At 47.9% G+C, this 27,715-nt stretch overlaps 1 protein-coding gene across 13 annotated transcripts in view; it reads right to left on the bottom strand.

Annotated features, from left to right (window-relative positions):
* IQSEC2 (IQ motif and Sec7 domain ArfGEF 2) overlaps positions 1-27,715 on the bottom strand; it is a 201,730-nt gene that overhangs the window by 46,247 nt on the left and 127,768 nt on the right. The window contains exon 1 of one of the 13 annotated variants that reach the window (XM_073590954.1): positions 21,163-22,739. The exons of the other annotated variants lie outside the window; for them this stretch is intronic. Within the exon in view, the coding sequence (XP_073447055.1) occupies positions 21,163-21,221 (59 nt within the window). The 5' untranslated portion in view covers positions 21,222-22,739. Of the gene's footprint in view, positions 1-21,162; positions 22,740-27,715 lie in introns of those variants that run through there. 13 annotated transcript variants of the gene reach the window in all.

Raw genomic sequence — 27,715 nt, 5'->3', positions numbered from 1 at the left:
GGCATAGGATAGCCCGAAATCCCACTTTATCAGCAAGGAGTCTACCGCCAGGGGGTCTTCTCTGGGATTTAGTGAGCAAAATTGCCTTACTTTCCTGTTTTCCTTGGTGGCGAAGAGATCTATCTCTGGCAGTCCCCACTTCTGTACAATCAGGTCGAAGATAGAGTTTTTTAGGGACCATTCTCCTTGCCTTAAGAGATTGCGGCTCAGGAAATCTGCCGTGGTGTTTTCTTTCCCCTTTATATGTAGAGCTGTTAATGATAGGAAATGCTGCTCTGCTAGCTGGAACAGCCGTTCTGCTACATTCATCAGGGATTTGGAACGGGTCCCGCCTTGGTGGTTGATATACGCTACGGTGACCAGATTGTCGGAGAACACTCGCACATGATGGCCCTGTAGATACACAAGCAGTTCTTTAGCCGCCAGCTCTACTGCTGTCAATTCTTTCAAGTTGGATGACATCTCTATCTGATGATGCTCCCATAGGCCCTGGACCAGAATTTCCCCCATATGAGCCCCCCAACCGGAAGGGCTAGCATCCGTGGTGATTATGCGGGATATGTCATATTCCCAGGGAACCCCTCTGGATAAATTATTCTCGTCTAGCCACCATTCTAGGGACTCCCTTGTGTTTCCGGACAAGGTTAGCTGGCCCTCTAAGTAACCCCCAAGCATTTTTTGATGCCTTAAGACCTCGCCCTGTAGAGTTCTTGAATGAAACTGGGCCCACTGGACCGCCGGGATACAGGAGGAAAGTGAACCTAGAAGGGACATGGCTTTCCTGAGGGACATGGTCGGGTTATTGGAAGCGTTCAGGACCTGATAGTGTAGGCGAACCAGCTTCTCCGGGGGCAGACAGCATTCCTGTTTTTCGGAATCTAGGATGAGGCCCAAGAATTGTTTGATTCTCATCGGCTGTAACCGAGATTTTTTTAATGTTAAGCAGCCATCCTAACCGTTCTAGGGCAGACCTTGCCCTTTGTAGCTGTTGCAAACAATGGTTAGCCGTTTTCCCTACAATCAAGAAGTCATCTAAGTAGGGAACTACTAAAATGTCTGATTCACGTAGATGGGCCATAACTTCCGCTACTACTTTAGTAAACACACGGGGAGCGACTGCCACCCCAAAGGGGAGGGCCGCATACTGGAAATGTTGAACTGACCCATCTAACTGCACTGCCACTCTGAGAAAACTCTGATGATCTGCATGAATGGGTATATGGTAGTAGGCATCTTTCAAATCTAACACCACCATGAAGCAGTTTTGAAACAGTAATTTTATTGTTGAATTAATTGTTTCCATCTTAAATGGACGTGTGACCAGGAATTCATTGAGGGATTTAAGATTTATTATGGTCCTAAAGGAACTGTCTGGCTTGCGGACCAGGAACAAAGGGGAGTAGAAACCTTTCCCCCTTTCTTCCTCTGGAACTTTAGTTAGGACCTTTTTATGGCAAAGATCCCGAACTTCAGCTTCCAGGGCAGACTGTTCTGATGAGGATGACCTAAGAGGAGTGACCTTAAAACGATCTTGGGGAACCCGGGAGAATTCTAGTCGTAGGCCCGCAGTTACCACCCCCAGTATCCAGTTGCTATTAGAGATTAATGCCCAGGCCGGGTAGAAGGCAGCTAGTCTCCCCCCTACCGGAGTAACTAGTCATTGGGGCGGCTTTTTAGTGTCCCGTGCTGGACCTTCCTGGCGCCCCCCTCCTCCGAACATGAATCCAGTACCTCTCCTTTTGTCGTCCCATCTGCCCTGATCCCTGGACGGCCTCCTACGGAAATATCCTTTCCTGGTAAAGGGGCGTCTAAAAGAGGGGTTCGGCAGACTGGGGAACTTTTTATCGTCCCCGGCCTTCTCTAAAAGTTCATCCAGGACGGGCCCAAACAGGTATTCGCCCTCACAAGGAATGGAACAGAGTCGAGATCTGGCCTGGATGTCTCCTGGCCAGCATTTTAACCAGAGAGCCCTTCGAGCTGCGTTGGATAAATCTGCGGTCCTAGCCGCCATCCTCGCAGAATCTGCTGACGCATCAGCCAGAAAAGCAGCAGCACTTTGGATAACTGGTAAAGCTTTTCGAATGTATGCTCTTGAGGTTCCATCCTTCAATTGGGAATCCAGCTGATCCAGCCAGACCATCAAGGATCTGGCCGTACATGTGGCCGCTACCGCTGGTCTCAAGGCACCCGCTGACATCTCCCATGTTCCTTTCAGAAAAGAATCCGCTTTTTTATCTAGCGGGTCTTTTAAGGAGGCCATGTCATCGAAAGGTATGGAGGACTTTTTGGAGGCTTTGGCCACTGCCGCGTCCAGCTTAGGGGCCTTGTCCCATTTGGTTACCACTGGGTCATCAAACGGGACTTTATCATTCAACGGGAAGGATCTGCGCTTTCTGGGATCTAGGCCTCCGAACATCACGTCCTGTGCCGAAAGTTCCGGTTTTGTGTCTGCTACCCCCATGGTGGACCTTACTGCTTTAACTAACTTATCCATCTGGTCTAAGGGAAAGCAGAAACGGCTCGAGTCTTCCTCTGAAGATGATGAAGTGGAGGCCGGGGAATCTGAGGAGATATCGATTCCAGGTGCGGCCGAGGACTCTGAACCAGAGAGGTTAACATCTCTTCCCTTAGAGGAGTCTTTTTTAGATAGGGCCTTCATTTCTGTCCTGATTATCTCCCTCAGGCTTGTGGTGAAGTCCGGTGTTTCTTCCGCCACCTGTATGGACGGGGAAGAGTGTAAGGGCCTGTCAATCTACCCCTAGGGTACCCCTATCCAACCCCTACCGTTTGTCGCACGCATGGCTGACACAACTTTTTAGGGTGGCCGTCTGGCAAAGGGCAATTACAGAGGGCACATTCCCTGTGCTTCTGCTTCCCCGTAGCTTTCCTTGCCTGCGAAAGAACAAAATAAAACACTGCATCAGGGTACATTCACGGAGATCTCTTACCCATGCAGATGAGGCAGGTACCGGGTCACGGAGGGAGGCAGGAGGGTCCTTTAGCCTGGAGGAACTTCTGTGGCTTTGTTCGCCCGTCCGTTTCTTCTTCTGCTGGCCACTCGCATGTGAATTCACTGTGGCCTGTTTCTCTGGGCGCTCCTGCGCCTCGTCCTGCTGCTCTGTGGGGGCTTCTGTCGAATCCATTGCTGGGCCTTCAGAAGCACCCCAGCAGCGTCACCTCCTGTGCTTTTAATGCCTCCCACAGTGTCCGGGTCAGCAGGGCTCTGGCGCGGCACCTCCCCCCGGGTCCTCCCCCCACCCCCCCGCGACTCCCCCCCCACATGCTCCGTCCCCCCCAACCCCCCCCCAGGGTACCGCGCGCCGCCCCAGACCGCCGAGCACTGGCGGCGCATCCCGGAAAGCCGGCCGGCACCCGACTTCCGGTTTCGGCGTTCCCGGCCCCGCCCCTTCCGCTGCGTCACTTCCGCCGCGCGATCAAGACCGCGGGAGCGCGCGGAAAGGAGCCGGCACGGCGCCCCCGGCTCCGGAATGCCTGCCGCCCCCACATGCGCCAACCTGCGCCCGCCGCACAGGCGCGACCGCCAGCCCCCGGCGAGAGAGAGAGAGGAGCAAGCGGAGACCGGGTGAATGCAACAGGAGGGGTTCCAGGGGTCATACATACCTTGTGCCGGCCCTATGGAGACGGCTGTCCACCGGACCCTCTGCTCCGCCTGCTCCAACCACTGTCGTGGTGACCTACCCGGCCCCACCGTGGCGCATCCAGGGACCCGAGCTTGACCGAGGTAGGAGACCCCCCCGCTACCTGGGTCGGTCAGCCGGCCTGGGAATCCCTCGACGACTCCATGATGGACCATCTGTAGGAAGTCCCGTCCTATAGGAACAGGAAACCAACTGATGCGTGGGAGAGGTGCCGCCCTTTTGTATCTGTAGGTTTCCTGTTCCTGAAGGGCGGATCCCCTCTCTCAGGTGGTGCTGTCATGGACGACCGAATAAACCAAAGTTAATGAGGAGATGCTGCCAGCGCAGCCTCAGTGACTAGCACTGACATCACTGAGTCTGTGCTCCCTCACAACCCGAACTGCGATGACCTCTGTACCGTGGGAAAATGCCAGTGAAGAGGGCATCACAGTTCATGCTCACTGTATTCACAGCTGATCACCGTGAGAATTTCCCACAGTGATTTGCTATGAAGACACTGAGCGTGATCTGCCGTGACCTCATCACTGGCATTTTCCCAAGGTCCTGAGGTCACAGCAGTTCAGCCCGGCTGTGACAACAGCTTCAGTGAATAGCGGTGATGTCACTGATGCTGCGTTCCCTCACAGCCTGACCCGCGCTGAACTCTGGAGCGTGGGAAAATGAACTGGCATTTTCCAACGCTCCAGAGATCAGCATGGGTCAGACTGTGAGGGAGCATAGCATCAGTGACGTCAGCCCTAGTCACTGAAGCTGCGCTGGCAGCATCTCCTCATTGATCAGTGGTTTATAGCTGGGCCGGTCGCATCTTGGCACCGTCCTGGTTGTAAACTGTAAATCCCCCAGATATGGATTACGGCGTGGGACACAGTGACGGACAGGTGAGGTATATTGTTGGTTTGTTTTTGCTTTTTTTTTTTTTCACAGGAGATCGAGGGCGTTGCATGGATTAGCTGTATAATATGGGAAACTGTGTAGTTTTTTTTATTTCATTAAAATACTTTATTTTGGCTGTGTCTTTATTTAACCTGTAACAACTATAGGATTAGTTATTGATACCTCTCCATTACTAAGCCGTGGGCTTGATGTCACCAGACAAAACAAAGGTGACATTAACCCCCAGGGCCGGACTGGGACTAAAATTCAGCCCTGGCATTTGAAGTTACACAGGCCCACTCGTCACATGGTGACTATATAATATCTTTGTACACTTGTAGTTTACAAGAAGTGAGAAGAGATTAACACGACTATATAACATGTAGTCAGAGCTGCGCCCAGTATTTCAGCTCAGTCCTATTTATTGCTTTTAGGTACAGTACTCCTCCCAAATCTCTGTCCCCTTTTGTATGCATGATTACAGAATTCCTGGCAGAACTGCTCTCTATTGGGCAACCAGACCCCCTGGTCATAGCCGCCCCTATCATACCTCCCAACTTTTGAAGAAGGGAAAGATGGACAAAGACTGCGGCGCGCCACGCCCAGCCACACCCATTTCACAACTAGTCACACCCATGTCCACAGGACCTGTGATGAGGTCACAGGAGGGGCGGAGTCAGGGGTGACATGATCGGGGGTCTGGACAAAGGCTCCTGATCATGTGACCCCCTGACTCCTCCCCTCCTGTGACCTCATCACAGGTCCTGCGAGCAGGCAAGCGAGTGTGACGCTGTGAGTGGCTGCGGGGGGGAGGGGGTCTCATGCTAAGGCGAGGATGGGGTGCGTGGGGGGGCGTGGCGGCTTATCTCCCTGCAGTGCGGGAGGAACTTGAAACTATCACCGCCATGCCCGCAGAGGGCCGGCGGCAGGAGCAACAGTGGCCGCAGCAGCTGGCAAGCAAATTTTTGGCCACGCCCAGCCACACCCATTTCACAACTAGTCACACCCATGTCCACACCTAATCGCACCCATTTAGCACTGCTGATCACACTGACTGGTACTGAGGGCACAGTGGCTGGCATTATGGGCACACTGACTGGCACTAAGGAAGAGAGAAAACAGAGAGAGAGAGAAAAAAGAAAGCAGAGAGAGCGAGAAAGAAAGGGGAAAGAAAGAAAGAACAGAGAGAGAAAGAAAGAAGTAAAGAAAAGAAAGAAAGAACAGAGAGAAAGAGAGGGAAGAAAGAACAGAGAGAAAAAAGAAAGATTAGAGAGAAAGAAAGAACAGAGAGAGAAAGAAAGAACAGAGAGAGAAAGAAAGAACAGAGAGAGAAAGAAAATGAGGGAAGACAGAACAGAGAATGAAAGAACAGAGAAAGAAAGAAAAAGAGAGAAAGAAATAAAGAAAGATTCTACAAAGATGCTATAGCAGCCCGGCTCCCATTGTAGTGCCCACCTGAGCCTCCCGGTGCAGGACCTATCATGATCCGCTCACATGGCCGGCATCCCCGATTCCAAGGCGATCCTGCTGTCTGCGCTGTCGTCGGAGGACACGGTGATGGATCTGAAGCACTCCTAGTTCCGTCACAATCTCCTCAAGAAATTATCTCATTTCCGGTCAGCTTCCAGCACATCACTTCAGGTGGAATGTCATGTGTGTGTTTTAAAATGCTCCTCGGGGCTCCGCCGTGTACTTCTGTGTCCGTGGGAAAAGCCCGCTTTGTATGCCTCGTACACACTTGGCTCCGCTCCGTACATCCCGTACACACACGGCTCCGCTCCGTACACCTCGTACACACATGGCTCCGCTCCGTACACCTCGTACACACACGGCTCCGCACACCTCGTACACACACGGCTCCGCTCCGTACACCTCGTACACACACGGCTCCGCTCCGTACACCTCGTACACACACGGCTCTGCTCCGTACACCTCGTACACACACGGCTCTGCTCCGTACACCTCACACACACACACAGCTCTGCTACATCCACACTGTAAATCCTGACCCCACACATACTTACCTCAACCAGCACCATGACAACAGCAAAGCAGAGTCTTGCAGACGGTAGAGGCAAGGCTGAGCGCACAGGACCTGTGATGAGGTCACAGGAGGGGCGGAGTCAGGGGTGACATGTCGGGGGGTCTGGACAAAGGCTCCTGATCATGTGACCCCCTGACTCCTCCCCTCCTGTGACCTCATCACAGGTCCTGCGAACAGAGCGAGCAGGCAAGCGAGTGTGACGCTGTGAGTGGCTGCGGGGGGGAGGGGGTCTCATGCTAAGGCGAGGATGGGGGCGTGGCGGCTTATCTCCCTGCAGTGCGGGAGGAACTTGAAACTATCACCGCCATGCCGGCAGAGGGCCGGCGGCAGGAGCAACAGTGGCCGCAGCAGCTGGCAAGCCCACATGACAGCGGCCCAGCGGGAAAATGCCCGGTTGGTTATATTGCCAATCCGGGCCTGTTAACCCCACAACTATTACCCCACTTGCCACCGCTACAGGGCAAGTGGGAAGAGCAAGGATAAGTGCCAGAATTGGTGCATCTTAGAGCGCCTTTTCTGGGTCAGCAGGGAGCTGATGCTTTTGGCCGGGGGGGCCAATAACAATGGTCCCTTCCTAGGCTAATAATATCAGCCCCCAGGCGCTGATTTTCCCTCTGCTGTTTCCAAAAATTGCACGGGAGCGCACATTTTTCTTTCCCAAAAAAGATTTTTAATTAATTACATACATGTCCCATAATTTGCGAACACACACTACTATAATTGTATTTGTCACTGACTTGTGTATATTGACCTACTCTGCATCTATTTACTGTATCGGCTCCTGCAGTGATTTTACAGAGGCCAACAAATTACAGGCTATTCTTCCATCTCTCTCTGATTATATATATATATTTTGACACACACACACATATATATATTTTGACACACACACATATATATATTTTGACACACACACACATATATATATACCGTATATAATTTTGACACACACACACACACATACATATAGTGTTGAAGAATATTTTGTTTTAAAACGATGAGTTAATGACAGAGAACTGCTGTATGTAAAAGCTCACGTTAAAAATCGCATTGCATACGGATACTAGATGTGAGGAAATAGGAAATAGCATCATCACATTGCAAACGGATTACATACAGATCACCATACGGAGAACACTCCTGCGATTCTCGGCCGAGAAAATCAGACCAATTTTTTATACGACAAGTGTGACACCAGCCTTTGAATGCATAAAGCAAATCTGCAGGAAAATCCAGCAAATTTGCCACATACCCACCAGAAAAATTCTGTTATATGTGAACATACCCTTAAAAGGTTGCATACGTAAATTTGGAAATCCGAACTAAAAGCCAAAAGGGACATGGCAATTTTTGGTCGTTTTATTACTCTGTTTAGTGTTTTAAGTGATAGACAACCCCCAATGCAATGCCACTTTAATTGGGTTCTTTGGTTTGGAATTATTTTCAATAGAAAAGTCCTCAATGATAAGCCAATAATAGGGTACCGGCATGACGAAGACCAAAAGGCTCATTATCCATTGGTGACATAGGAGTCTTCCATCTAATGTATGGATGTAATGAGTTCTTAACAGTAAGGGCAGCCCTTTATCTAAGGTCCAGAATGGAGGAGTTTCCCATGTGGGTCAATGCAGCATGGCTCTGCTTGCTACGTGGGAGAACAACTTTACAAGGATCAGACCCTATCAGTACAAGAAGTGTCAGAGCAGGTAATACCGCCATAGCCAGGCTGGGTGGATCTTATCTCTTGGATATTACAGCTCAGTGACATTCCTCGCTAATCTTCCGGAAAACAGCACAAACCTGTTCCTTTACTGAACGACTTGTAAAACACACACGGAAAGGACAGGTATTGATGGAGGGAACCTGGACGAACTACACGTACATTGTGTGTCACTGACGACATCATCATATGAATACCGCGCATAGCTAACAATCCTCGCAATCTACATTCCTATAATACAGGTAGAACATGTGCAGTAATAATCAGCAGGTGTTCTGTATACAGCTATGGAGTCTGTGCCCCCTGCTAGGACCCCCGTCCAGATCCAAAGCTCTAAAAATACGTGCCAAAATTAATTTATGTGGCGTCACCCAGATTATCATATTTTCTCACTTACATAAATTGGTACCCTAGAGCACAAAAAAGGATCCCAGGAACAGTAAGGCCTCTGGCACATCACTGTACTAAAATACTCTGCACCGCTGTTTAAATTAGGAAGTGAGCGGAGACAAGATGTACATAGGTAATGTAAAGTTAAAATTAATGCAAGGACATCAGCTGAAATCCTCTGTGCTGCTGAGATACTCTGCTCTTTCACTAGACTCTGACCTGTCATTTGTCTCCATTCCTTGCCGTTCTTGATTCAATGTGGTTTCTACTGACGGTAGCAATGCCTCAACTAAAAGTACAGAGTTTTTCTTTCGACCATATTTTGAACATTTATTACCCAAATATACAAGCCTGTGAACTGGGACCCACATTCCCTGAAGAGGCAGCTAGTCACCTCTGACACCGCTTATTCTTCTTTTCTCTGAAAACAAACAGGCAGCGGGGGATTGGCAGGACTCACGAATGTCCTTAAAAAATGGATTGTGAAGTTTCTAGAGTAAGCAAACTATACTATAAGTGCAATCGCCTCCATTACAAAAGGGGAAAGTAGGCCTCACATTTCGAAAAGGGTCTTGTTTGTTTCCAATAGCAACCAATTACGGCGCAGCTTTGATTTTTTCAAAGCAGGTTATAAAATGAAAGCAAAGCTCTGATTGGTTGCCAGGGACATGTCCAGAACGAGGCCTAGTCTTTTGTGTATATGGAGACTTATTTCCCACGGGTTTCGGTTTTCTTATTTAAGTCTCTTATTAACATTGTCTACAAAAATACAATACAGAGGGCAATTTCCACAAAAGCTGAGCTATTAGAAAAAAAAATACCACAAAGATGTAACTTTAACAAAACTAAACACACGTCACACAAAATTTTTTTGTGTGCACGATTACCAATCACCATGACACACACACATAGGTACAACATGAGAGGGACCGGCTAGTCAAATACAATTTTGTACCATATATGTATATGTCGTTTTCTCTTGTACCACTATTTCTGCTAACTGGAAACAATACAAACTAGCAATGGACTGAAAGGGTACAACATGGCGGTCGGACCGAGCAGGGTGGGAGGCACATAGGTGAAAGTGAAAAGCACTCTATGCGTTTAAGAAAAATCGTTTTTGCAATGAAACCACAACAAGAAAAGCATTGGCGTGAACGTGCTAGTGACTAATAACTGGCGTAACGTGATAACAATGAAGAAGCCAGAAAGTGCGAAACCAAAAAACGTGCTGGGTTAAGGGGTCAATAATTAGTAATTCTGTCTCTGACATATATCAAACTGCTATAAATTATAGGATTCATTATCCACCGCTATTATGTTACACTTCCATTAGATATTACCATAATACCAAAATGTGTGAAAAAATGAACATTTCAGAGCTAGGCCCATGGTAAAGAAGAGTATGTGCAGCTTCACCTGCATGACGCAGGTATATTGTCTCGTTTTACTACGTCAATGGCATGCAGTTTATACATTGATTTTTATAAGAGTGCGGAAACTGCAGGATGGAATTCTTCATGTAAAAGTTGCAAACGCAGCATCTAGCAGCCATTACACTGGAGCTTCACTGGATAATACCGCCACTCAATGCAGTCTTATGGCCATGTCACGGTATGACTGCCATATCACCGTGGCCTAACCCGACTTCTCCACTCATACTGAGGCCTATGAAAGCTCCCGGCAAATTCCACAAATATGGACAGATTGTTTGACTAAAAATATGGCATCAGCAGCTCAACGATGCCTATTGGCTACTAAGCGAATGGTACATTGAGATGGGACCCCCTATCACAGACCCTTAATGACAACCTGGGATGTCAATATTGTAAATACATCCACAGTGGGGAGTTGATCATTACCTCAGGGATGCTCAGTCTTATCAATGCATGGGCCACCCCTCTGGTCACAATAAAGGGGTTGTCCAGTAAATTAAAAAAAAAAAAAAAATATATCACTTAACCGCAGGATACTTACTGATTGGTGGTGGAGTCCCCATTACAAAAATGGAGCGGAGGTGTCCATGTCTGAATGCAGCGCCAAAAATGCTTTATGGGATTGCCGGAAAAAGCCAAGAGCAGCTCTATAGTGAGTGTCATTTAACCACGAGCACGGTCGCTCTATTCCAACAGAGCTAAAAGTGCCCTGTTCTATCAATCGTCGCGGATCCCGAAACTCGAATACCCAAAAATTGATAAATTTTCACTCGTCATTTAGATAGGTGATAAGTGTTTATCACCGGATAAACCCTTTAATGCCAATTATGTCAATTATCTCCATCATTGGCCATTTTGTGGACCTATGCAGTCTACGAGGAAGGAGGCACTAACAAGTACAGGAGTAGAAACCTGTAATACTTACATATTAACAAGTGCCACAAAATAAAGTCCCTAACACATTTGGTAAATAAATAAAAAAATAAAGTTGCCAACCACTTAATGTTCGAAATATCCAGCAATTTCAAAAGTCCCGATGGATAGAAAAGAAAAAAAAAAAAACAATAGAAGAGTGGACTCCAACAAAAACCTTGAGTACGTTGGAAACAGGAAGAAAAAAAAAAAAAAAAGTTCTTCGGTTAATTTTTACCCCATCTGCTGAGAGGGCGAAATCTGGACCTCAGCCGGCTCTAAGGATCACTGGCATCAACAGATTGCTGTCCATAAGGCATGGCCGCCATCATGAACGGTTCATTTCCTAAGAGAATATATAAAAATCCCTTTTGCTATAGAATATCATGACACTTCCTACCAAATGATAACCAGAGTGGGGTTAGTGTGAACACTGTTGTAGTGCTAAATTAAAGAAAATAAGGCCTACATCATCTGTTATGATGGAACTATGCATGAGTGTGGGGATTGTCCCATGGACCTTGGATTTACAAAACTTTCTCTTAAAGTCAATAATTGTCCACACTATATTTTTCTGTCCCATCAGGTAGATCTTAACACAGTAGGCTAGGTTGGGAACAGTACGGCCCCTTTCACACGTCCGTGTCTCCGGTATGTGTGGTGACAGTTTTCACATGTACCAGACACACTTACACACGTAGACCCATTCAAATGAATGGGTCTATGCACGTCAGTGTGTCTCCACGGACCGTGTGTCTGTGGGCAAAACACGCCGACTTGTCTGTTTTTTGCCGTCATCACGGATGGCAAAACGACCCGCACACTTGCACACGGAGAACACACTTTGATGTCCTCTGTGTGACACGGACAGACGCCGGGGAAGAAGCGCTACAGTAAGCACTGTTCCCTGGCGGCTGGTGCTGAAGCCAGCTGTCATTCTCCCCTGCTCTGCCAGCAAGCAGAGGAGAATGATGAGCGTTATATTAAAGTCCGAGCGACAGCAGGTGGGGGCTTTTGGGACTGTTACCCCCATCATCCGACACCTGCTGTCGCTAATAACAGTGACAGTAGGTGCGGATGATCGGGTATTCCACAGCCCCCACCTGCGGTCGGTCGGACTTTAATATAACGCTCATCATTCTCCTCTGTTCGCCGACAAAGCAGGGGAGAATTAAGACAGCCGGCTTCAGCACCTGCCGCCGGGGAACAGTGCCTACAGTAGCACTTCTTCCCCAGCGGCTGTCCGTGTGGTACTGATGCGGCACACGGTTGCCACACATAGTACACACAAGGACATCTCCAGTTTTTCCAGTACCAGAAATATACGGACGTGTGAAAGAGGCCTAATGTGGTATGATGACCATGACTATGATGAATCACCAGGTAAGACCAGCAGAGGTTTAGCATAACAACTGCAACTCATGCTCAATGACCAGGAGGAAAAGGTGCCGTCAAGTTTTCCTTGGGGCAAACATTAAGTTTCTTGCCCTAGCCTTGTACCTAAATCCGTTTGCCAATGCAGCATGTGTTATGGAGACCCACTGGCACCCTTGTCCCATGCCTGGACATCCATCAGCTATACCTCCCTGCCAGAAAGCAAATTATTGGTAATGTTAGGAAAGGGTCGCTTCTTTCATGCCAGGTCACTCATCAACGTTCCAATTCCTAAATGTTTGGCGTTTGTAGACCATGAAATACTATTTGAGTACGAGGAAACAACTTTAAGAGCCAATATTTCGGAGCTCATGCGGTGCCACAATTAGGGTACTAAAAAGAGTCTAGTACTTCCTAAACCTTTTCGGTTACGGTATTTTAATTGCACAGCTGAGAATAGTCAATCCCAAAAAAACCATAATGTGAGTTTGCAAATTTTTCCTTATTGACTACCCTCCCAAAGAATGGAAGTTTAGGAGATCTCAAATCTCTTCTTGCTAGCATTCACCGTGCCAAGGTGGTGAGCAATAAAGAAATGGGTTCCAATTTTAAACCATTCAAAATTTTGTGCCAGTGCCACATACGGACCGTGGCAAAAGGTGAATTCTCAGATTGAGTCCTTTTATTCCTTTTTTATTTCACCATACAAGAAGCTGAATTGCCTTCCTTGAAATCAGTCTTCCATCATTCTCTGCCTGCGTAGAAGACTGGAAGCCTCCAATGAAACTCAAGGAGGTGGGGAGGTATTTATAGCCTTCGTATTTTCAGAAAGGAGGCAGGACTGTGAGAGAGCTGACTGGCAAAGGTTCCAGCAGCTACACCCTATACATCAACCCCCGTACAAGACAGAAAAGAAATAATAGCCCGCTGCTACCCATAAAAAACATGTTCTCAATGGACTGCTGAGCACAAAGCAGATGATGAGAATGTGGTCGGAAGACGGGCGCTTTATTTATGCCAGTCATGCATCAAAGCATCGGGGACACGGAAAATCTAAGATGCCAGGGCATCCAAGTCATTTCCTATTACAGTCCCTCTCCATTTATTGGAGGACTATATTACTGCCATATATCACCTTGCCTAGAACTTACAGTCAGATTGATGTTCCTTTAGGTATGAGACAAGCACCTAAACAGGAGCATTGGTACAGTGGTTGGCACTGCAGCTGTACAGCGTGGGCGTGAAAAATACAGTCCTAATCAACATTTGCGTCAATTTACCCCCAGGACTATCGTGCGGTCATTGAATGATGGAGCACACGGTAAATTTGCCTTTCAGTCTCCTGGTTGATGGCATGGCATTGGAAAGTTAGATCTTTACCTAGTAGGTTTGGATTTATACTTGGTCTAAAAATGTACTGCAAAATCTGCAGTGAAAATCTGCCTGCTTCTTTTTTTCTGCAGAATTACTATTTTGCCATTTTTATGGAAGTGGAATTGCGGTTAGAGTGCGGATACACAATGGATTTTTCACCAGCACCATGTGGATGAGATGTTTTATATCTACGTGCTATGGAGAAAATCTGCAAGACAAATTGACCGGAGCTACAGATTTCCACTTCCGCAACAATATTTGAGCGTATTTTGACGCTGGTGATTTTTCTCAGCAGAATAGATTCATTTGCATAAACCCTCAAAGTTTTACATCCACAACGTAAGCAGCGGAAACTATTTTCACAGCGTGTCTAAAATTTCATTATAAAAGTATTGCATATTTTTTCTAAAAGGGACACAAGGTGTAACTTTGCACTTACAGATTTTCCCTATAACGAAGTATCCATGTATAATTCGAACTATACAGGGCTGAAAAGTAGCTTAGATACCTTGGTTGGGTCAGAGGGTGCAGTCACCCCAGGACCCACGCTTTGAGGGGCCCATCCTGAGTTACGCTACTTTTAACTGTATTGGTGTGCGCAGCGCAACGCACCAATACAGTTAAACTCCACGACAGAACAGGGAGTCACAATCTCCCTGCACTACCATCACCCTAGTCCCCGCTCGTCATCACAAGTTCAACTGTACCAGTATCCAGGATGCAGATACAGTTCAAAGCAATGAGACAGGGAGCATCCGCTGACACTTCCTCCTCCATCATTCTTCCTCCGTGTCTGACATCTCAGCGCAGTGAGACAATGACGTCAGTACATAAAGCCAGCTGTGCGGTGCTTCAGGACGCCCGCTGGGGAACGAGGAGAAAAAGAAAAAAAAAAATCAGAACATAGTGGTGGCCAGAAAACTGTATGGAGGACTATGGGGGTGCAGTATGCTATATGGAGGACTATGTGGTGCAGTATGCTATATGGAGGACTATGGGGGTGCAGTATGCTATATGGAGGACTATGGGGTGCAGTATGCTATATGGATGGAGGACTATGGGGGCAGTATACTATATGGAGGACTATGGGGTGCAGTATACTATATGGAGGACTATGGGGTGCAGTATACTATATGGAGGACTAAGGGGTACAGTATACTATATGGAGGACTATGGGGGCAGTATACTATATGGAGGACTAGGGGGGGCAGTATACTATATGGAGGACTATGGGGTACAGTATACTATATGGAGGACTATGGGGTGCATTATACTATATGGATGATTATGCGTAGTGCATTATACTGTATGGAGGACTATTGATAGTGCATTATTCTGTATGGCTGTATGGAGGACTATTGATAGTGCATTATTCTGTATGGCTGTATGGAGGACTATGGAAAGTGCATTGTTCTGTATGGAGGACTATGGGGAGTTCATTATAATGTATGGAGGACTATGAGGTGCACTATACTATAAGGAAGACTATGGAAAGTGCATTATACTATATGGAAGACTATGGAAAGTGCATTATACTATATGGAGGAATATGGAAAGTGCATTATACAGTATGGAGGACTATGGGGAGTTCATTATACTGTATGGAGGACTATGGAGAGTGCAGTATACTGTATGGCGGTCTATGAAGAGTACAGTATACTATGTGGAGGACTATGGGGTGTGCAGAATACTATATGGAGGACTATGTAGAGTGCAGTTACTATATAGAGGACTATGGGGTGTGCAGAATACTATATGGAGGACTTTCGAGAGTGCAGTATACTATGTGCAGTGTACTATATGGAGGACCAAAGGGAGTGCATTACACTATATTAAGGACTATGTGGTGCATTATAATATATGGAAGGCTAGGTGGGGGCTATTATAATATTTGTAGGGCTATGTGATAGTCTTTATATTATATGCAAGCAATTATATAGTGTGAAGGTTTGTGTGAGATCCATCATACTGTCTGGAGGCGATTATAAAGTGTGGAGAGGTGTGGGGTCATTATACTTCATGGAGGGCTGTGTGGGGGTCACAGTTTGGGGATCATACTGTGTTGCGGTCACCATATTTTTCCAGGTGAGTTTAGGGTTGAGGTATAGTAGGGTCATCATACAGTGCGTGTGGAGGGTACTATGGAGGAATTCACTGTGGGGATATCTTACAGTGTTTGTGGGGCACTTATGTTGACATCATACTTTATGAGTGCTATGAAAGTGGAATCTAGGGCTCCAGTAGGACGAAAATTAGTGGCACACAGTACCACAGAGTAGGTGCAGTAATAGGGAAACATACCCCAATACTGAGCTGCTGCTGCCATATCAGCAGGACGAGGCGTTTGTGCAGGTTGGGGATAGAGGAGGATGGTGATGAAAATATGAAGTCAAATGAGTCTTTGCTGTAATCGCTGCAGACGAAATTGTCATGTTGGTCTGGGCGAGAAGGAAAAAGAAAAGTGAACGATTCCATCAGCAAGAATGTCAGCTGTGGGTCACTATATATAACTGTGCTGTAATTACATGTTCTCTAGGACTGGTATCTACCACTATATGGTCACCATGTGGTCGCAATATCAATGTTGGTCTTTGTATAGAGATGACTTTCAGTAACAGCGCGGTCATCTGCTGAGGTTCTCCTACATCCACTATTAGGGGGCGCCACCGTAGTTGTAATCAAGGTTACCTGGTTCGGGGCTCACTCAAATTTCGCCCCCTTGAACCAAACCCCTAGCTACGCCTCTGGGCTGAATGAAATGGCGAGGTAGCAGTCACCCCAGGATCCTGGCGCCCAAAGGGTCCCAATGTCCCCTCTATCACATAAGGCCGGTTTTGCACATCCAACATTCATGGTCAGAATGCTGACTGCAATGTCCTGACCAGTCATCTCATAGGTACAGTATATATGAGGATGATAAAAATGATACATGTTAAGTTTCCAGTAACATGATATGTGAGCAAAGGAAATAACAGCAGGGTGATTAATATTGCTCGTGCAGGAATCCCAGGCCTTGTCTGGGTGGAAATATCTTGGTAATCTGTTTATTCCACATTTAGGGTTCTATAATTTAGGATTTTTCCAGGAAGTTTTTGCAGACTGCCTTCCGAAATGCAGCACTACTTACCCATAACGATCACGGGTCTCCTATATTCGGCAGGATTTATAGAAATGCATCTCCTGGAAATCAAGGTTATGAATAGAATGCCAAAACTACACTTTAATGGAAGGAACCTAGCAGCGTGATTTATCACAGAGGTATAGGAAGACATCCCCACCCGCAAAACTTTTTTTTTTGTAGAAATTTGATGTGTCAATCAGGAAAAATCCATCAAAGAAGCCACATGCAAATCAGGCTGTTAGTGCACTGGAGATGTGTCAATACACTTGGAATGCTTCCTTCAAGTGCACTGACCCCTCCCCCCAGTGCACTTGCAGCCTTATTTGCATGTGGCTCATTTGGTAGATTGATCGTGACTGGTACATCAGATCCCTACTGAACAAATAGCATTTTAATAAGGGGGGGGGGGTCAAGCGCCTATCACAGCCCTACCACTACTTTGATATGTGAAAACGGGCAGTCGGGGTCCCTTTAAAGAATTTATAGCCTTATCAGAGTCTTTGGCAAGCTTGGTGGCAAACCATATGTGCACTGTACAGACTGCCATTAATGGTGGCAGCACGGCATCTGTTAGTTCCCATCCACGCTCATATCACATCACAGAACAGTGCTGGATCCTTCACATGATAGGCACCATTCTGTGTATGTATCTGCTGTTACCGATACTCCTGGATGCCATAACACTTAAGAGTCTGACATACTCCAAAATCCATCTCCTGTCTGATACTGCTGCTCTGTTATTTAGTCATGCTTTACATTGCAGCGCTGCTTGCTCATATATTGCATACAGTGCATATGCACAAGCTTGCAATAAAACGTATAGAGAACTGAGTTCTACTACAGCAACGACACCAGGAGAAGAAAAAGTCAAGTATATTAATCCACATTAAAGCATTAAAGGGATTTGCAGTGTTGGACAATCCCTATTTGCTAGAAAGCTGATCATGAAGTGTCCTCCCCAGCTAGAATTTAAGGGAGAACCTTTCAGAAAGTGATCAATTTCCTACAGCACCGCCATGAAAGAAATTAAGAATTACACAAATCCAGAACCTCCAGAGTCAGAGACGCCCTATGCAATCACCCCCATTCTTGGAGGAACCCCCCACTCCAGTAACCATAACTCCCTATATGGGCATATGACAATGGGTTTCCTACGCTGGAAGACCTTAATGACTTTGCAAACGATGCTACGTGACAGCATTATTCTACACGTTACTAATGTGTAATAGAGGAGCGTTCTCTTGTGCAGCCGCTCCGAGGAATTCATAACTTATTCCTCTGCAGCTAAGAACAAAGTCTATCCTGCTCAAACATTAAGAGAGGTCTAGGAAAACATTTCCCAGGAATTCTCTGAAAACATCTGAATCCGTTTAATTCTGCGTCTGCCGACGACATGATATATGATGATGGCTGAAAACACAGGAAAAAGGCAAAGTCACTTATCCAAGGTCACCAGAAGCCAAGCAACCGAACCCCCACTGCGGTGTCACCGGAGTTAAACACTTAACCGCCATCCATCGGGTGATGGTCGGGCAGAGGAACAAGGCTCTCCCAGGATATTAAGCAGAGACGACCCTCTTCTTCTAGCCCAAACAAGGCTGGCAGAGGACAATGCACAAGCAGATGTCTTGGTGAATGCCAACAGTCAGACAAACTATTCCAATGCCAAAGCAGAGCCCCGCTGGCCTGGCATGGGCGGCATCGTACACGGCGCCTGGGCTTTCAGATGCGTCGTATATAAAATATATTATTTTAGAAGCGAATGAGCCAAGTTATTAAAAGGGCACGTACTCCATGGTAGAGATGCGCTTTTTTTTTAATGTGGGGGGGAAAAAAAAGCACTATTTGAGTAAGCAATTTGCAAAAGGATTAAAAAAAAAAAAAAAGACATTAAGTGTCTCCAAGGAAAGGGAAAATGTTCCTTTGCTTAATTTGTGTGTTTCTTTCTTTTTTGTAAGTGGACCCTGCAGGCTCCTACAATAGTAATAGGCAGCGAGAAATCTTAGAGATTAACTCTTCCGCTGCGATCATACGGTCTGAGATAAAAGCAGATCTCCGGGTTGTCAGCGCTGCTGGTTATAAAGCACCATCTCTGGCTCACCATGCATCCTGGTGGGTGGTGGGGATCACAGGGATCAGTCACTTCCATGCATCCTGGTGAATAGCGGGGGCCACAGGGATCAGTCGTTTCAATGTATCCTGGTGGGTAGTGGGGGTCACAGGGATCAGTCGTATCCATGCATACTGGTGGGTAGTGGTGGTGGGGGGGGGTCACAGGGATTAGTTGTTTCCATGCATACTGGTGGGTAGAGGGGCTCACAGGGATTAGTTGTTTCCATGCATACTGGTGGGTAGAGGGGCTCACAGGGATCAGTATTTTCCATACAACCTGGTGCGTAGTGGGGGTCACAGGGATCAGTCATTTCAATGCATACTGGTGGCTAGTGGGGGGGGTCACAGGGATCAGTCATTTCCATGCACCCTGGTTGGTAGTGGGGGGGGTCACAGGGATCAGTCGTTCCCATGCATCCTGGAGGAAGTGGGGGGTCACAGGAATCAGTCGTTTCCATGCATACTGGTGAGTAGTGGGGGGGTCACAGGGATTAGTCGTTCTCATGCATCCTGGTGGGTAGTGGGGGACACAGGGATCAGTCTCTCCCATGCATCCTGGTGGATAGTGGGGGGGGTCACAGGGATTAGTTGTTTCCATGCATACTGGTAGGTAGTGGGGGGGGGGGGGGGGGTCACAGGGATCAGTCGTTCCCATGCATCCTGGTGGGTAGAGGGGAGGGGGGGTTAAAGGGATTAGTCGTTTCCATGCACCCTGATGAGTAGTGGGGGCCACAGGGATCAGTCATTTCCATGCACCCTGATGAGTAGTGGGGGCCACAGGGATCAGTCATTAACATGCACCCTGATGAGTAGTGGGGGCCACAGGGATCAGTCATTTCCATGCACCCCGATGAGTAGTGGGGGCCACAGGGATCAGTCATTTCCATGCACCCTGGAGGGTAGTGAGTGCTACAAGGATCAGTCATTTCCATGCACCTTGGTTGGCAGTGGGGGGGGGGGGTGTCACAAAGATCAGTCTTTTCCATGCACCCTGGTTGGTAGTGGGGGGGTCACAGGGATCAGTCGTTCCCATGCATCCTGGAGGAAGTGGGGGGTCACAGGAATCAGTCGTTTCCATGCATACTGGTGAGTAGTGGGGGGTCACAGGGATTAGTCGTTCTCATGCATCCTGTTGGGTAGTGGGGGACACAGGGATCAGTCTCTCTCATGCATCCTGGTGGATAGTGGGGGGGGGGTCACAGGGATTAGTTGTTTCCATGCACCCTGGTGAGTAGTGGGGGTCACAGGGATCAGTCGTTTCCATGCATACTGGTAGGTAGTGGGGGGGGGGTCACAGGGATCAGTCGTTCCCATGCATCCTGGTGGGTAGAGGGGAGGGGGGGTTAAAGGGATTAGTCGTTTCCATGCACCCTGATGAGTAGTGGGGGCCACAGGGATCAGTCATTTCCATGCACCCTGATGAGTAGTGGGGGCCACAGGGATCAGTCATTTCCATGCACCCTGATGAGTAGTGGGGGCCACAGGGATCAGTCATTTCCATGCACCCTGATGAGTAGTGGGGGCCACAGGGATCAGTCATTTCCATGCACCCTGATGAGTAGTGGGGGCCACAGGGATCAGTCATTTCCATGCACCCCGATGAGTAGTGGGGGTCACAGGGATCAGTCGTTTTCATGCACCCTGGAGGGTAGTGAGTGCTACAAGGATCAGTTGTTTCCATGCACCCTGGTGGGTAGTGAGGGCCACAGGGATCAGACGTTTCCATGCACCCTGGTGGGTAGTGAGGGTCACAGGGATCAGTCACTCCCACGCATCCTTTTACGTAGTGGAGGGGGTCACAAGGATCAGTTGTTTCAATGCATCCTGGTGGCTAGTGGGGGGGGGGGGGTTCACAGGGATCAGTTGTTCCCGTGCATCCTGGTGGCTAGTGGGGGGTCACATGGATCAGTCGTTTACATGCATCCTGGTGGATAGTGGGTACAAGTGGTACTCCTGCCATACAGATTGTGGGGAGTGCATGCATTTAGAGCTGTAGCAGAGCAGAGTGTCATTCGGCACAACTTCTTACAATATCCCATCAAGTTATCATGAAGCTGCACAAAGCTCTGCTGCACCTGTTAGGCTATACACATACACATACGGCACTGAGAATACACACAAGTCTAAGCAAAGCTTGTATCCCCTACCAGAGACCGCGCTGCAGAATCCTGGGTGTCCGGTCGGAAGCGCAATGTAGGCACCACATGCTGCAGGTGGGTACAAAGATACGGCTTGGATGGCTTCTCTCCTCTGACCCCGACCGCTGCCCGGTGTGCAGATGTTCCCCTTCTTGCAGATCAGCGGCACTGCCGCCTCTTAGCTGCACACAACAGTGACAGCAGCCAAAAGGGGGGTGGAGCAGTCCATGACAGCCCAGAAAAGGGGGGAAGCGGACGCCGGGAATAGGGCAGGAAGCAACCACACATGCTATACGAATGGTGCAAAATCTGTGGCAGGTGTACGAGAGATGAGCGGTGGCGTATCGGTGTACGAGTGTGATGAGCGGTGGCGTATCGGTGTACGAGTGTGATGAGCGGTGGGATATCGGTGTACGAGTGTGATGAGCGGTGGCGTATCGGTGTACGAGTGTGATGAGCGGTGGCGTATCGGTGTACGAGTGTGATGAGCGGTGGCGTATCGGTGTACGAGTGTGATGAGCGGTGGCGTATCGGTGTACGAGTGTGATGAGCGGTGGAGTATCGGTGTACGAGTGTGATGAGCGGTGGCGTATCGGTGTACGAGTGTGATGAGCGGTGGCGTATCGGTGTACGAGTGTGATGAGCGGTGGCGTATCGGTGTACGAGTGTGATGAGCGGTGGCGTATCGGTGTACGAGTGTGATGAGCGGTGGCGTATCGGTGTACGAGTGTGATGAGCGGTGGCGTATCGGTGTACGAGTGTGATGAGCGGTGGCGTATCGGTGTACGAGTGTGATGAGCGGTGGCGTATCGGTGTACGAGTGTGATGAGCGGTGGCGTATCGGTGTACGAGTGTGATGAGCGGTGGCGTATTGGTGTATGAGTGATGAGCGGTGGCGTATTGGTGTATGAGTGATTAGCGGTGGTGTAAGGAAGGTATCGGGGGTGATATTAGGATAAAGCCACGGGACAGGAGTTAGTGATCCTTAATGCAGAACTTTGCAGACTATTAACTTGCTCTAAGGGCACCATTACGCCTTCCTCCCTACGCCAGGAGCAGCAGCATGCTCAGTTCCCGACCTCCCCCAATAACGTAGAGCTGTGTTAACTTCCGAGGCACGTGACATTTCATGTGAAGCCCCCCGGGGTATCACACAGAGATCACCGCTCCGGGTGTAATGCTCTGTGAATGGGAAGGATGGGGGGGGATAAGTATACAGAAGCGACAATGGTAATAAACCGGATCCCCCGCACTCTGCAGCCCTAATGTGCACCCACAGAGAGGGAGTGTGGCAGGGAGGGCAGCATCTTTTCAGCAGAGTCTCAACCAGTCGACGATGCAGTTGCCATGGGGATGAATGGGGTTGCCATGGTTATAATAGGAGGAGTGAAAAATAAAAATAAAAAAAATAGAGGAAGATAGACATGATGGATTCGGAGTACTCGTTGCCATGGTGATGGAAAGATGGGACACACTAAAATAATGCATATATATATTTTCGTGTGTATATATGGGCACCGACACTTATTATATGATCAATCATACCCCAAAATGACTCACAGGGTGATCGCCCCACAAATACTGTCTCTGAGGTTCAATGTGACAGCGAACTCTGATCTATCCAAGAAAAGTCCTAAATAGCAATTACTCAGTGGTTGGAAGCTCCATTGTACCATATGAGGATGATCATAACTCAGTGGAGGACACAGGTTTCCTGGAAATCAGCAGATCTCCCCACTGCCCGCCATAACGTCCCCAGTAAGGCTGGGTTCACATCGCGTTATGGCCATGCATTTAACGCATCCGTTACATAGCGGCAATAACGCTATATAACGGATGCGTTAACGCATCCATTGACCGCCATTAAAGTAACGCATCCTAACGCATGCCAAATTCGGCATGCGTTAGCAATGATGCGTTACTTTGTAACGCACTCTTGAACGTGGTCTACCGCGTTTTAGGGTGTGTTAGGTCTAACGCACAGCGAATGGACGCGTTCGCTGTGCATAGACCTGTATGGCTAACGCATGGTAACAAAATGCTACCATGTGTTAGCGCATACGTTAGCACTAGGGGTTAAAAAGATGTAAAAAAAAAAACCATCAGCGTAAGACTAGTTTCACACTGCCGCGCCCCCTCCGGTCAGCTCCTCCTATGGGCGCATGACGCTGCATGCGACCTGCGTCCCCTATATTTAGCGTTGGGTACGCAGGCTGTGCGCTGGTGCCGGCACATGCACCCTTTTGGCGCTGCGCCGAGTGTACCAAAATGCAACAGGGTGAGTTTGGCACACATCGGGTGCAGCGTCAAAAGGGCGCAGGCACCGGCGAAAGCACACCAGCGCATGGCCTGCGTACCCAATGGTAAATATAGGGGACGCAGGTCGCATGCAGTGTCATGCGCCCATAGGAAGAGCTGACCGGAGGGGGCGCGGCAGGGGGCGGAGCTTAGCGGCGGCGCTGCGCCTCAGAACGCTAGTGCGAAACTAGCCTTAGCACATCTGTTTAACGGATCCGTTAAACGGATGCCCCTTACGCAATATATACCTAGCCTAACATTAAGGATCTGCCATCTGTGCACTAGATTTATACAATAACGACACCCACATGCAGGCTCCCGCGTATCGGAAATCATCGCATAATGCAGGAACATCCATGAGGGATGGATGTTTTATGGATTTTATTCTGCATCAAAATGAGCAACTAATTGCACTTTCTGTTGCAGATTTTTCATCAAAAGCAGTAGCATAAAAAACACATTACTATTTTGCAGTAAAATCAACATTGGCAAAAATAATACCAAAGCTTACAGTGCCTACAAGTAGTATTCAACCCCCTGCAGATTTAGCAGGTTTACACATTCGGAATTATCTTGGCATTGTGACATTTGGACTGTAGATCAGCCTGGAAGTGTGAAATGCACTGCAGCAAAAAAGAATGTTATTTCTTTGTTTAATTTTTTTTTAAATTGTGAAAAGTTTATTCAGAGGGTCATTTATTATTCAACCCCTCAAACCACCAGAACTCTGTTTGGTTCCCCTAAAGTATTAAAAAGTATTTCAGGCACAAAGAACAATGAGCTTCACATGTTTGGATTAATTATCTCTTTTTCCAGCCTTTTCTGACTATTTAAGACCCTCCCCAAACTTGTGAACAGCACTCATACATGGTCAACATGGGAAAGACAAAGGAGCATTCCAAGGCCATCAGAGACAAGATCGTGGAGGGTCACAAGGCTGGCAAGGGGTACAAAACCCTTTCCAAGGAGTTGGGCCTACCTGTCTCCACTGTTGGGAGCATCATCCGGAAGTGGAAGGCTTATGGAACTACTGTTAGCCTTCCACAGCCTGGACAGCCTTTGAAAGTTTCCTCCCGTGCCGAGGCCAGGCTTGTCCGAAGAGTCAAGGCTAACCCAAGGACAACAAGGAAGGAGCTCCGAGAAGATCTCATGGCAGTGGGGACATTGGTTTCAGTCAATACCATAAGTAACGTACTCCACCGCAATGGTCTTCGTTCCAGACGAGCCCGTAAGGTACCTTTACTTTCAAAGCGTCATGTCAAGGCTCGTCTACAGTTTGCTCATGATCACTTGGAGGACTCTGAGACAGACTGGTTCAAGGTTCTCTGGTCTGATGAGACCAAGATCGAGATCTTTGGTGCCAACCACACACGTGACGTTTGGAGACTGGATGGCACTGCATACGACCCCAAGAATACCATCCCTACAGTCAAGCATGGTGGTGGCAGCATCATGCTGTGGGGCTGTTTCTCAGCCAAGGGGCCTGGCCATCTGGTCCGCATCCATGGGAAGATGGATAGCACAGCCTAGCTGGAGATTTTGGCCAAGAACCTCCGCTCCTCCATCAAGGATCTTAAGATGGGTCGTCATTTCATCTTCCAACAAGACAACGACCCAAAGCACACAGCCAACAAAACCAAGGCCTGGTTCAAGAGGCAAAAAATCAAGGTGTTGGAGTGGCCTAGTCAGTCTCCTGACCTTAACCCAATTGAAAACTTGTGGAAGGAGCTCAAGATTAAAGTCCACATGAGACACCCAAAGAACCTAGATAACTTGAAGAAGATCTGCATGGAGGAGTGGGCCAAGATAACTCCAGAGACCTGTGCCGGCCTGATCAGGTCTTATAAAAGACGATTATTAGCTGTGATTGCAAACATTGGTTATTCCACAAAATATTAAACCTAGGGGTTGAATAATAATTGACCCACACTTTTATGTTTAAAATTTATTAAAATTTAACTGAGCAACATAACTTTTTGGTTTGTAAGATTTATGCATCTGTTAATAAATCCTGCTCTTGTGTGAAGTTTGAAGGCTCTAACTTATTTGCATCTTATCAAACCTGCTAAATCTGCAGGGGGTTGAATACTACTTGTAGGCACTGTATGTTCTCCTGCAGATTTTGCAATAAAACCAACTGCAAAATATACACTGTTCAAAAAAAATAAAAGGGAACACTTAAACAGAATATAACTCCAAGTAAATCAAACTTCTGTGAAATCAAACTGTCCACTTAGGCTGTGTGCCCACGTTGCGTTTATGCGTTTCCGCCGCGTTTTTTGCTGCAGCGGAAATGCTTAAAAAATGCTAATAAAACGCATCCCCATGCAAATCCGCAGCATGTCCATTATTTCTGCGGAATCGCGGCGATTCTGCACCCATAGGATTGCATTGAAACGCTCACTTTACGCATGTGGCTATGCCCACCATGCGTAAAGTGAGCGTTTCATGTGCGGATAGTACCCAGGGCTTGGAGGAGAGGAGACTCTCCTCCAGGCCCTGGGTACCATATTCCTGTAAAAAATAGAATTAAAATAAAAAATAGGGATATATTTAACCTATGTCGGCCCCCGGAATCCCTCCTGCCTCTCAGCCACGCTACCGGCATCTTCCGGTCCCAGGGATGCATTGCGTGAATGACCTCTGATGACGTAGCGGTCTCGCGTGATGCTACGTCATCAGAGGTCATTCGCACAATGCATCCCTGGGACCGGAAGATGCCGGCAGCGCCATGAGGACCGGGACAACTCCGGGGGCCGACAGAGGGCAAGTAGATCTTAATTTGTAATTATTTTTAACATTCTGTCACGATTGATGATGCATAGGCAGCATCAATAAAAAGTTGGTCACACGTGTCAAGCACTATGCCCCTCAGCCTTTGTGCAAAGAGGAACAGGAGGAGCACTGCCAGAGCCCTGAAAAATGACCTCCAGCAGGCCACAAATATGCATGTGTCTGCACAAACAGATAGACACAGACTCCATGAGGGTTGGTCTGAGGGCTCGACGTCCACAGATGGGTGTTGTGCTTGCAGCTCAACACTGTGCAAGACGCTTGGCATTTGCCACATAACACGAGGATTGGCAAATTCGCCACTGGCACCCTCTGTGCTCTTCACAGATGAAAGCAGGTTCACACTGAGCACGTGACAGTCTGGAGACGCCGTGGAGAGCGATCTGCTGCCTGAAACATCCTTCAGCATGACCGGTTTGGCAGTGGGTCAGTAATGGTGTGGGTTGGCATTTCTTTGGAGGGCCGCTCAGCCCTCCATGTGCTCACCAGAGGTAGCCTGACTGCCATTAGGTTCTGAGATGAGATCCTCAGACCCCTTGGGAGACCATATGGTGGTGTGGTTGGAACTGGGTTCCTCCTAATGCAGGACAATGCCAGACCTCATGTGGCTCGAGTGTGTCAGCAGTTCCTGCAAGATGAAGGCATTGACGCTATGGACTGGCCCGCCCGTTCCTCAGACCTGAATCCGACTGAGCACATCTGGGACATCATGTCTTGCTCCATCCACCAACATCACATTGCACCACAGACTGTCCAGTAGTTGGCCGATGCTTTAGTTCAGGTCTGGGAGGAGATCCCTTATGACAACATCCGCCGATTCATCAGGAGCATGCCCAGGTGTCGTAGGGAGGTCAAACAGGCACATGGAGGCCACACACAATTCTGAGCATCATTTCCTTGTCTTGTGGCATTTCCACTGAAGTTGGATCAGCCTGTAATTTGATTTTCCAGATTTTACAGAAAAATCAACAGCCAAAAAAGCAGCAAATTTTGCAATAAAATTAACAGTAGAGAAAAAAAAGAAGAGAAACACCACTAAAGAGCATTTTCAGCTGCCAATTTTGCTGAAAGGCTGAGTGCATACGGACTTTTTGGCCCTGCGGATTTTTCCGCGCAGAATTGAAGAAATCCGCAGGTCAAATGACCTGCATTTTTCCTGCGGATTTCTTGCGGTTTTTGTGCGGTTTTCCACTGCAGATTCTCCCCTGCGGATTTGGAGACAGTAGAGATGGAAAACCGCACAAAAGTAGTAACATGCTGCGGATTTTGTACCGCAGGAAAACCGCGCGGAAAAATCCGCAACGTCTGCACAGCGGTTTTTTTTTTTCTTCATTGAGTTCTATGCTACTGTACATCACAATGCGGATATGCAGCGTTTCTGCGCGGAAAAATCCGCTGCGAATCCGCTGCATATCCGCATCGTGTGCACACAGACTAAAAATCAACAGCTAAAATCAACAGCGGCAAAAAC

This window comes from Dendrobates tinctorius, unplaced genomic scaffold (genome assembly GCF_039654945.1).
Source record: "Dendrobates tinctorius isolate UK_male_01 unplaced genomic scaffold, ASM3965494v1 ptg000120l, whole genome shotgun sequence".
NCBI lineage: Eukaryota > Metazoa > Chordata > Amphibia > Anura > Dendrobatidae > Dendrobates > Dendrobates tinctorius.
Note: the sequence above shows the minus strand (reverse complement) of the source record. Positions and strands in the feature narration are given on the sequence as shown.